The sequence below is a fragment of the Carassius carassius genome, chromosome 5 (genome assembly GCF_963082965.1).
Source record: "Carassius carassius chromosome 5, fCarCar2.1, whole genome shotgun sequence".
Classification (NCBI taxonomy): domain Eukaryota; kingdom Metazoa; phylum Chordata; class Actinopteri; order Cypriniformes; family Cyprinidae; genus Carassius; species Carassius carassius.
In genome coordinates, this window is record NC_081759.1 from 23,871,732 (window position 1) to 23,883,982 (window position 12,251).

The window sequence follows — 12,251 nt, forward strand, 5'->3', positions numbered from 1 at the left end:
TAGATGCTTCCCTGGCTGTGCGTGAAAACTTTCTCCATTTCTTCATTGATAAAGTATTTTCTGCCAGAGCACTTATTGCACCCCCTGGTTTCGATCCTTCAGTGTTTGTCCCCTGCTCTGCTGTTCTAGACACTTTTGAGCCTGTGACTCTGCCCTTTGTGCAGGAGATTGTTGGTCATTTGAAGCCCTCAGGTTCTCCGGGTGATACTGTCCCTCCTCGACTTCTTAAAGAGGTTTTCCCGACTAATGGACCATCATTTACTACAGTTATTAATAGCAGTCTGTCCTCGGGAGTGGTTCCTGTTAATTTTAAACATGCCGTTGTGCAGCCCTTGTTGAAAAAACCTGGGCTGGATCCTACTGTTTTGGCTATTTTTAGGCCTATTTCCAAATTGCCTTTCCTTTCTAAAATTTTGGAAAAGATTGTCTATTCCCAGCTCATGGACTTTATAAATGAACATAATATTATTGAGATTTTCCAATCCGGTTTTAAAACATTACATAGCACCGAATCAGCACTTTTAAGAGTCTTTAATGACATCTTTTTAGCTACTGACTCGGGTCACTGTGTTGTCCTTGTACTTTTAGATTTGACTGCTGCTTTTGATACAGTAGATCATGAAATACTGATTACTCATTTGGAGCAGTGGGTGGACATCAGTGGTACAGCGTTAGAATGGTTTAGGTCCTACTTGTCCCAGCGAACTTTCTGTGTTGGCCTTGCTGACTCTGTTTCCCCGACTGCTCCCCTGTCACATGGGGTGCCACAGGGCTCTGTGCTTGGCCCTCTCTTATTTTCCCTCTATCTACTCCCACTTGGTTCAATTCTCAGGAAGCATGGTATTTACTTTCATTGCTATGCAGATGACAGTCAGATCTATGTCCCTCTTAGAAAGTCAGACTCCTACTGTGTTAAGCCATTGCTAGCATGTTTACATGACATTATGGCCTGGATGTCTCTTAATTTTTCAAATTTTAATGAAAAAAAGACAGAAGTCATGGTCTTTAGTGGTAGTGGCACTTCTGTGACCCCGTTGGTTGATCTGGGTTCCTTAGCACAGTATCACAAGCAAATTATTACTAATCTAGGGGTAAAGGTGGACACTGACCTTAAATTTGACAACCAGATTAAAGCCGTAGTGAAGTCCAGCTTTTTCCAGCTAAGGCAGCTGGCAAAAATTAAACCAGTCCTTCAGAGACAGCACTTTGAGACAGTAATTCACGCCTTTGTGACCACTCGGCTGGACTACTGCAATGCACTTTATTTGGGGGTTAATGGGTCCTCCATTGCCCGTCTTCAACTGGTTCAAAATGCTGATGCTTGTCTTTTAACTGGCACAAGAAAGTATGAGCCCATTTCACCTATTTTAGCTTCACTCCACTGGCTGCCTGTTCATTTTAGAATTCAATTTAAACTACTCTTATTTGCTTTTAAAGCTTTGAATGGCCTTGCTCCACCGTATCTCACCGAGTTGCTGCACCCCTACATTCCCAACCGCTCTCTCAGGTCAGCTGACCAGCTGCTCCTGACAATGCCTAGAACTAAGCGTTCTAAGAGAAAGATCTTTTGCTGTTGCAGCTCCAAAACTATGGAATGAATTGCCACTACACATCAGACAAGTCTCCTCACTGTTTCATTTTAAATCTCTGCTTAAAACCCATCTTTTTACTCTGGCTTTTAAGACCAGGTAATCGTGATTAATGTGATTTAAATGTGTTGTGTGGGAAGTGCATTTTATTTATTTATTTGATTTAATTTTACTTATATAAATTTATGTTGTTTTATCTTATTCTATTACTTTTATCTTATTGTGTTTATCTTTTTATCCTATTGTGTCTTTTATTGTTGTGGTGTACAGCACTTTGGAAACCTTGTGTTTATTTAAATTGTATGGGATTTAAATCCTGCCATGATTCAAAACTGAAAATAAAGGTCTGAAAGGTTGAAACTAAGTGTTCTAAAACTCAAAATCTTACAAAAATTTTTTTTGCAAGATCGAAAAATAAGATTTGCAAGCTTGCAAAATGTAAAAAAATAAAATGTGTTGTGATTGGACTGTAAGTCAGCAGACAGCAAAGCATTGGCCAAGAGCAGAAGGCCCTCCCTCCAGGCTTTTTTTTACTTGCGAGGTTGCGAAGCTTCATTTTCGCTCAGTCTGAGTTTCAGAGTTTCAGAGCAGAGCTGCGTGACAACGCTGCCACAAATCACAGTCGCAAGCTCGCAACTGTGTGGGCGTATCTCCACAAAGTGGGTGTTGTAAACTCAGCTCTAAAAAAATTGTCTGCAAATGTAATGTAATGTAATAAGTTTTGCCCTTTTGAACCTCAGTTTTCAGAGTTTCAAAACTTTTTTTCATCTATTCGCACACCAGTTTTCAGATCACTATTTACAAGGTTTCAAATCTTGAAAACAAACTATACACTGGGAGAACAGTGACAAATTGGAAACTCTGAAAAAATGATTGCACAACACCATTAAAAAGAGTGTTGCACTTCTGAAGAAGGAAAACTCAAAAACAAAATGATGTTTGAAGTGATAAATTTTTTTTACCACTTTGCAAGCCTGCAAAGCTCTGTTTTCAGAGTTTCAAAACTTTTTTTGACACATTCGCACACCAGTTTTCAGATCACCATTTACAAGGTTTCAAACCTGGAAAACAATCTAATACAGTGGGAGAACACTGACAAATTTGAAACTCTGAAAAATTATTTGCGCAACATCGTAAAAAAAATGTCGCAGTTCTGAAGAAGGAAATCTCAAAAACAACTTCATGTTTGCAGAGATATTTTTATTTTTTTACATTTTGCAAGCTCGCAAATCTTATTTTTCGATCTTGCAAAACTTTTTTTTGTAAGATTTTGAGTTTTCGAACACTTAGTTTCAACCTTTTAGACCTTTATTTTCCGTTTTGAATCATGGCAGGATTTAAATCCCATAAAATTGTGCTATATAAACAAAGCGGATTGGATTGGATTGGTCTGACGGTTTGTAGGATGTTATAATGTACCTCCCTTTTTATCCAGCTCTGTCACTATATCACAGGTCAGACGAACATGAGAACCAAACCCACCATGGAAGACAAGACACTTGAACACACTCAATGCCACATTGATCAGAGAGGCTTGACAGAGTTGAAACCGACCAAACAAACAACAAGGTCATAGTGTTGAGGTTTAGGGTTAACCCCAGGTCCATTACTTATCACAGCAGTCAGTGGCTGTCATTCTGGGTGAGTGCCCTGCCTAGCATGGGGTAGGTTGTCTAAATTAGCCTCAGTTGAAAAGATAACCCCCCAGGTCAGGGATTAGCAAGGCCCACTGATTTTAGCTCTCTGGTAGTAGTGTTCTCCTTTATCCTCATGTCTGTTCAGATAAGCGCTGGTGCAAATGACAGGAAAGATGGAGAGTCTGACAGTGGAAAGAGACAGAAAAAGAAAGAGTAGCAGGTAATAGCTAAGTCGTTTTTAGTCTTTATTGATGTCTTTAAGCCTGTGCTGTGCTCCTAAGTTATGAAAAAGGTATGTTACGCAACAAAAAACTTATAAAGAAACATTAAGGAAAGAAGGCAAAAAAAGGGTTCATTCATAATTATTCAGATAAAATGATTGGGAGAAAACATAAATCTCAATATGGCAAATCTAGGGAAGGAATTCTCACCTTTCAGTTAAAAGACTTCAATCATATATGCATCATAGAGGTATGCATTAAGTAGACCTCTCTGAAAAATATTGATAGCTGATATTATAATGAAAATTAAAACACTACTAACTAAAATCAGGCATTTAAATGCTAAAAGTATAATTAGGAGTAACAACATTGTAATGAACAATAATAAAAATTTGTACTTTTACAGTTTAACAATATTACTAAATAATTTGTGTTTTCAAGGATTAATTGTGTTAATTAATGTGTTCCTGTAGCTCAAGTGGTAGAGCATTGCGTTAGCAAGCGTAAGGTTGGGGGTTCGTATTCCAGGGAACACATGTTAGGAAAAACTGTTAGCCTGAATGCAATGTAAGTCGCTTTGGATAAAAGCGTCTGCTAAATCCATAAGTTTAATTTAATTTAAATGTATTAATTCTAGGTGAGCTTTAGTAACAGCAAGACTAATTTGAATGTTAAATGTGAAATCATCACAATTAAATATACAATACTGGCTGCTAAATTAAAACACAACAAAAAAATCCTCAATATCAGCATTCACCATTATGATATCAATAAGCAGTATAACCCACTAGTTGCATAATATTGTTCTTATGAGGTCATCCAAGCTGATGGGAACATCAAGTCTTTCTGAAGTCTGAGTACCTACAACACCACAAGGCAAAGTCTGACAAGCATCTGTCACTTTATCCACAAAATACTACAGTGGCAAAATGGACCAATGGATGTTTAAACCCTCCTGTTAACCAAGCCCTGAAATGGGCTGCAACCCAGAATGCAGAGTGAGGTCAGTGAATCACTGAAGAATGAGCAACTCTCATGTAAACTTTTCCATACCAGACGTCTCAACTTAAAAGAACAAAAAATGGTTCACTTTAACTTATATTCTGCTTTGATTTACTGCCCTTAAGAGGGCTTCACAGTAACTCTGGAGCTCATGTTTATGTGTTTAGTGGGGTGAGGGCTCCATAATATGCATACTGAGAGAAATTATGTCAAAGCAGCTAGTAAAGTGGCTAGTCTCGCAACAACTCAAGTGTTTGTTTATTATGCCATAAACAATAATGAGCTTAGTGTAAAGTTTTTACCTTTGAAACAGTACGCTCCTAGCCTCATATTGGGATCTGGGAAGCCTGTTTGGTTTTGGTAGCGGTACATGTTGCGGACACCCAGCAGACCACCACCGCACTGACTTCTGGGTACGGAGACAGGATGGCGAGCGCTGCCATCAGACAGCCATCCATAATCACAGCGGTCCAGACCCTGTCTCCAGGCAGCGTGGAGTTGACCAGGTGAGGCCAGCTCTGCATTCATGCTTTTACACTCAGCCTTGGCCTCATCAAAGATCATCTTACGTGGAGTGGGCGCAAAGAAAACATTACCTGAAGTAAAAAAAGCACACACACGAAAAATTTTGTATTATTATATATGAAAATAGCTGCATTTTGAGTTTGTCATAAAAAAAGCATGCATGTTAATAGTATAATCATAATCATTTAAGTCTTTCTAGCAAGTATTTTCAAAGTGGTGGTCAATGAATCAAAACCCTCATATTGGCTCTGAGTGGAGGAGGGATACCCTAATAAATATGACAAATGCAAATTCATTAAACAGTTTTTAGAAAAGAAAGAATTGTTTTCCCATTAGCAAACGCTGTGGTGAATCAAATGAAAATAAAAATGAGTTATTTTCACCCATCCTTGGGTGTAGCTGTCAAAAGCTAGAATTAAGTGTTTTATGACGTCAAAGTAATTTACTGCAGAACAGTAAACTAACTCTAATCCTAACCTAACCCTTTCATGAGGGAATGTGACACAACATACAGCAGGGTGTTAATTTCACAAATCCATTTTCCATTTGTTTCTGATGTTAGTTGTATTTCATGCTTTTGTCACATCATTGAGCTGGACTTAGCACATATTAAGAATACCAAGTATCCTGACAAGATATGATAAAACTTTTTTTATATAATTCTTGTTATTCTTCTCCTTTGTATTCATCATCTTTTCCTATTGAAATGCTTGTTTTGAATGCAGAAACGCAGATTTTTTGTTTATGACAGACGAAAGTTTCGAAGGCAGTGTGCAAAGACCTTAAAGGGGTCATGGGATGCCCATTTTCCACAAGTTGATATGATTCTTAAGGGTCTTAATGAAAAGTCTATAACATACTTTGGATAAAATTTCTCAGTGGTAGTGTAAAACAACACGCTATTTACCCTGTCAAAAGTTTTTTTTTTTCAGAGCAAGCTGCAAGCCGAGCCACTCTCTGAGAGCTTAATGCTGAATTCCAATTTTTTGAAAAAATACAATTTTTTTGCAAGGCCGTTCACATTTCCAATTAAATGCGACCTTTTGTGATCTCCTGTGTGAACGTGAAATGACCCAGAAGTGACCCGCATGCGCAGAAGAGTACTCAACGGTCAATGACGTAACTCGTTGTTTGAGGAAGTAGCTAACGTTAAACATGGATGTCAACAACAGTGTAGTTAACAGCGGAGCTCTTTTTGCAATATTAAAGTTATTTTTCCCAACGGAGCCAGCACAATTACAATCTTCTCGTTTTAAGAAGAAAATTAACAAGAAGGAGGAGAGCAAGGTTTTTGGCCATGGCGTTTTGTGGAGCAGTGTTAGCAACGTCGGTACAGAGAAACGTGTGGGTGCGGAGTCGCAGCCAGGAGTGGTGGGATACTGATGTGAGTGGCTTCACTAATACAGAATTAATCAGTTTATCTTCTCGTTCCTGCCTACTTCAACGCAGAATTATGACGTTTGTAGCGTATCAATGACGTACGGGTCGGATACATGTGGCCTGGCCGTTCAGACGGAGGTCGCATTTCAAAAGATCGGATTCGTATCGGATTCAGGACCACATACCCAAGTGGCCTGGGTCACATTTGAAAAGATCGGATCTGTGTCATTCAGACTGTCATGAAAAGATCAGATACAGGTCGCATAGGGGCAAAAAAATCACAATTGGGTCGTTTCAGCCTGCAGTGTGAACGTAGCCTTATACTCACTTCTTCTGAAGGTGAAGCTGGAACACAAATTATTTGCACAAACATTTAGGTAGATTGGAGAGGGCATTCCCTTCAGAAACAAACATAATCCACTGCGTCTTCAGTGGATCAGATGTCCGGAGTAAATGATGACTGCTATGTTCATTATTACATCTAACAACAAAACACTTCAATCCCTTAGGAGTCATTCTTGTCTACATATGCTCCGGCTGTGAAACAGTGGCAGACTGATGACAGCTCACTCAGGGCAGGTCTAAGGTAAGACACGAGTCTTACCTAATGATTCATTTGAACCGATTCAATTTAATGAATGGTTTTAACAACTGACCTGTCCAACACTGAACTCAGGAGACATCTGAATTGGTGTATAAAAAAAATCTGTAACACTTTACAATAATGTTCTATTTATCAAACTATTTAACTACAGTATTTAACATTTACTAAACTGCACTTCTATAACATTGTTCATTTCAACATTTAGGCTATAGCCTTCATTGTCGAAATCAAAAGTTGTACAGTATTTGTTAACAAAGTTAATGCACTGTGAAGTAGCATTACCAAACAATGAACAGCTGTGTTTTTATAAACTAAGATAAACAAAGATTAATAAATATAGTAACAAAAGTATTGCTCGTGGTAAGTTCATGTTAGTTAATATGTTAACAATTCAAACCATATCCTAAAGTTACAAACAAATAATTTACTCTAATTTAAATAATACTCTGATGTTTAAATAATTTAAAATGAGTGTAAGTGTGCTCACTCCATTTTTGTTTGTAAGAAAAAATTAGATTAGATTTCATATCGCAATATATATTGCAGAAAAATAAAATATCGCAATGTCATTTTTTCTCAATATCGTGCAGCCCTAGTTCAAACTAAAATTGGATTTACTTAAACAGTACAGATTTACAGATTTACTTAAAAAAAAAAAACTTGACTTGAACTTGTCTTTTGTGGCAGATAAAATATTGAAAGCTTCCACTTCAATGTTTAATACATCATATGTTCACTGCCAAGTTGTTGATACTCATTTTTGGTCATAACCGCAGTTTAAAACCACATGAAGTATGTCTGCATAGAGCAAATATAATAGATAAACTACTGCTCTTTCACATTACCACAGAACTGCTGGCCATGTCAACGTGTTTTTTTTTTTAATGAGTGGAGTTGTAAGAAATAACAAGAATAGTAAAATCTGTACCCTCAATCTTATCCACATAGCAGTACACGTCGAAGGTCTCGGTGGGCTTTCGTTTGCCATACGACCTGACACCAGGTTTTCCAGGCAGATTTCCAAAGCAGCCGGGCCTTGGTCTAGTGATTGGATATCTACAGATAGAAACAATCCACACAGACAGAAAAGTTTCTCATAACTAAAAAAGCAGTGCAAGTAGTACAGCCATTGCAGTTTCCTTTTTATATCAACATGTTGACATGTTGTTTTAAATTTATTATGGAGTTTGCCAGAAGAGGATATTGAAATACAGACTGTCTGTGTGTGTGTGTGTGTGTGTGTGTGTGTGTGTGTGTGTGTGTGTGTGTGTGTGTGTGTGTGTGTGTGTGTGTGTGTTGCTTCTAACCTCACTGTTTGATCTGCTATCCAACCAGCATCACACTGATCAAACCCGTCCTCATGTGCAGCTCTCAGCTGTTCTGCTGTAGCAATGGTGGCTCCAATGTTGCTGCAGGTCTGCACAGCTTGTGCATAGTTCAGAATGTATCTGCTGACCTTTGACCTGTAGTGAAACACCACGCCTGTTCAAAAGAACAAATAAAACAAACAAAAATGAACATGTCGTAACAAAGTCCATTCCATCCATTAACATATTCATTAAATGGGGGAATATTGTATTACTATCATTGTTGTCAGTGACCACAATAAATATGAAGCCTAATAGAAACTGCTTCGTTCTTGATGATGTCTGCAAGTTGCTTATAAACAAATTAATAAAGAAAGCAGTGTTGAGACATTCGTTTGAATGAGGGGACATTCCATCCAGCCCCATAATTGTCGCTTTGAAACAAATTCAAATTAAATGAGTAATGGATCTAATTAAAATGGCAGTGTGTCTTTGCTGAGAGCAGGGTGGTGCTCCAATTCTAGAGCCAAAGCAGTTCAGGGTTGACCCTTCCCATGCTTTCACGTGGTCTGAGCATAAATCAGCCCATACAAAATGTGTCCCGGCATCAGAGTATATCCAAGCAGAGGGAATACATTAAGAGAGGCAAAATTTATTGGAGTGCATTTGACTTTTAACACTGTAAGTGTAATATGAGAGAGTCCAAAACAACCTTAAAATCCCTCAACAATTTAGATAATCTGTGCTTGCGGGTTTTCTCCGACAAACAGCTTCACTTAACAGACTGAACTTTCATTTATCTATAATTTACTTGGGTTATGACTGTCATTGATCAATCAGCTTTAAGGATTTTATCATATTGGCAGCATATGTGCTTCATATATAACAATGGTGTCTCTAAAAAGACAAGACAAATTTGAGAGAATAGGAGACAGATAATGTGTTTAAATAAAATCTCACCCTCAACATTCAAACTGACTGTGTCTTGTGTGTCTTCAATCCCAAACATCACTTCACAGTGGTATGTTCCAGCATCACTGGCCCGGAGCTTCACCAAAGTCAGAGAAGCATCCCCAATGTCTTCCGGGTGACTCTGCACAGATACACGGCTTCTGTATCCCGAACCAATCCTAATGACGCCATTTTGAGTTACAAGAACAGTCGACTCAACACCACCCTCAATTTTGGTCCATTTGATGCGTAGGTAATCTGTTCCTGAGGCATTTCTGTTTCTAGGTCCAACAGTGGGGATGATGGAGAAGTAACATGGAAGGGTCACTTTCCCAGACAACAAGCCGCTGACAGGACGCATCACCAATATCGTGCTAGAGACTGAGAGAATGAAAGGCATGAGACGTTATACACACAGCTGCATCCACCGCAAAGCACAGGAAATCATGCCTTACTGTGTTTATGATAATTGAGCTGAGAATTATTTTACTGCCTCTGTGAAGCCTACGGGTGAGCAAACCAGAAACTACTTTCCTGTAGAAGGGCATACAACCTTGAAGGGGGGACGTTGAAAGGATCATAACTGAGAAAATCACCATATACTCAGACCAACAATGTGAGAAATTCTTTGGACAGGTGGGATTACCCCTCAGGGTAGCACACCACCGTGTGAGAGCATGGACTCTCGGAGTGATGAAGTCAAGCCATCTGTTTGCACCAGACTACAAGAAGATCCTAATTAAAAGGTATAGGTGACTGGAAGTAAACCATTAGAGGCAGCTGGGGGACAATAGTTTGTGGGAATGAGATATTAAGGTCTTCTTCGTTACAGTTTGAATGGTTTAGAAGAAGCATTGAAGTTAATTTAACAAATAAGTTGATTTTTGTTGTATGAAATGAAATCTGAAAAGCACTGAACATGGATGTGTAGTTTATACTCATGCAAACACCAGTCTTAGAATAACGAATCAAATTTACACCTTGTCACCCTTACATTTAGAAACTATTGAACATGTAAAGATGTATTACCAGACAACACTATAATATAGATGCTGTTAAAATAAGTAAAAAGCTTACCAGGTTCAGTCGTTGTTTGGTATATGCAGATCAACCACAATATGTGTTTTATATTTAGCAACATCTTCCTGTCTAGGAGGTGAAAAGAAGAATCGATTTACTGATTTGACAAGTCACTTAAATCTATCTGGATACGGAGCTGAATCACATTTGCTAGCTATTAAGTGGCATGTATGCTGAACGGATTTACTCATCTGACTGAGGCTATGTGTTGGTCATAGAAAGCGTTTCCTCTCAGAGGGTGGGTGGCGGAATTAAGTATTCAGTTGCTATAATCCCCTGTGGGGGGTGAGGTTTAAATTGTTGCCACCGCCACACTACTAAACTCATGAGACTAACTGACCGTGTTATTACGTTTTCCATTTTTAATCCCGTGCTTCATACAGTATAAGAAAAAAGTCAGCTCCTTGACGTGTTTTTTCCCCACCACAGTGTTAAAAGAAAACTCAAAGTGGTAAAAACGTGCAGTGATGAGGTCATCACACATTTGACCATTACAGAAAACTCATAAAACAGAGTAATTACATAAATCATTGTGACAAAAATAGATGGAGGCAAATGATACAGTATCAAAAAAAAAAAAAAAAAAGATATATATATATATATATATATATATATAAGTAGCCTACATGTTGTCAAAATAATCCTTACTAGGCTATCTACTCAAAAACTTTTTCAAATAATCACTTTCATGTATGAAAATTCTTATTATCATCCAAAAAGTCGTCTGAGATCTTACATCATCACTTTTCATTCACTCACGCGGCACAAATGTCCAATGTCCAAGTGCGCACTCTTCTCTCCTTTAGTTCTATTGGAAGTTCATCATTACTCTGTAATAGTTAGATCCCCCAGGCTACAGTTGATGTATAATAGTCAAGTATTATCTGTGAATGGATATTCAGAACTGTCTTGCCCTAGATGCCCTAAAACGGAGCTGGAACCTATTACAAGTCACGCCCAATGATGTAAACTCAGCATCAGAGATGTGGAGGATTGTTAACGAGTCTTTGGCACTACTTTATCAGTTCACTGGTTCTCTTTGGATAGTTCTACTTCTGTATTGAGTGAGGTCGTGGGAACTTTTAATGCGTCCATGTGACTCAGGTTAAAATATCGTTGAATATTAATTAGGCTACTCCATATTGTAAAAATAGCCTACTATAAAATTTCAGGACAACAGAAAATAAATTATGATAATAATAAGACGAAGAAGACTGAAAAACACTTGTTAAAACATATAGTATTAAAAAAAAAAATATATATATATATATATATATATATATTCTGGTTTATTTAAATGTAATCATATTATGACGTTATAAATTCGTACAACTAATCACAGAATCTCTTTAACTAACGATAATGTCATAACATACAGACCACAGTTCAAAATAATGAATGAAATACTATACCTTTCCTGAAAGTTATAACTCCAAACGAAAATAAATGTTTCTTAATCCCAGTTCACAGTGAGTCTACATGAAACCTTCATACGTGTCCTTGTATCAGAATGGAAAAAAGGTGTTCTCCTTCTCCTCAATTGTGTTCAGTCTCCCTGGACCGTGTGTTGCTTGCTGTTGTCCGGACACAGAATGTGAACGTTAACAGCAAATTCAAATCCATTTTACACCCTAAATAACTTCGTCAGGCATTTAGAGGAGGGGCTCACTGCCCACCCGAAAAAGTGAGTGGACACCAACTTGCAGTGGTGGCCCTAGGGCGGGGCTTGACGGGGCTAAAGCCCCTTGCCTCGGCAAAGCCCCCACCCTAATTTCCTATTGTTCAGGTTTTTTTTTTTTTTTTTTTTAATGTATTTATTTTGGTGGCACTTTCAAAAATATTGAAAAATAAGCATTGAACACCTAAAAAAGTACATAAATAATAACTAATATGCATGGGGCGGGTCTACGTGGTGGCCAGGGGCGCCACAGTCCCCATCCCCAACCATCAACAGA

The 12,251-nt window shown here is 38.1% G+C and overlaps 1 protein-coding gene across 1 annotated transcript in view; it reads right to left on the reverse strand.

The window, feature by feature from the left end:
* vcana (versican a) overlaps positions 1-11,883 on the reverse strand; it is a 35,588-nt gene extending 23,705 nt beyond the window's left edge. Inside the window, exons 1-6 of the mRNA XM_059549270.1 lie at positions 11,709-11,883; positions 10,294-10,365; positions 9,226-9,597; positions 8,266-8,440; positions 7,887-8,014; positions 4,752-5,045 (exon numbers count right to left, since the gene is read on the reverse strand). Of these exons, the coding sequence (XP_059405253.1) occupies positions 4,752-5,045; positions 7,887-8,014; positions 8,266-8,440; positions 9,226-9,597; positions 10,294-10,357 (1,033 nt within the window). The 5' untranslated portion in view covers positions 10,358-10,365; positions 11,709-11,883. The remainder of the gene's footprint in view (positions 1-4,751; positions 5,046-7,886; positions 8,015-8,265; positions 8,441-9,225; positions 9,598-10,293; positions 10,366-11,708) is intronic.
* Positions 11,884-12,251: the final 368 nt, after the last annotated feature.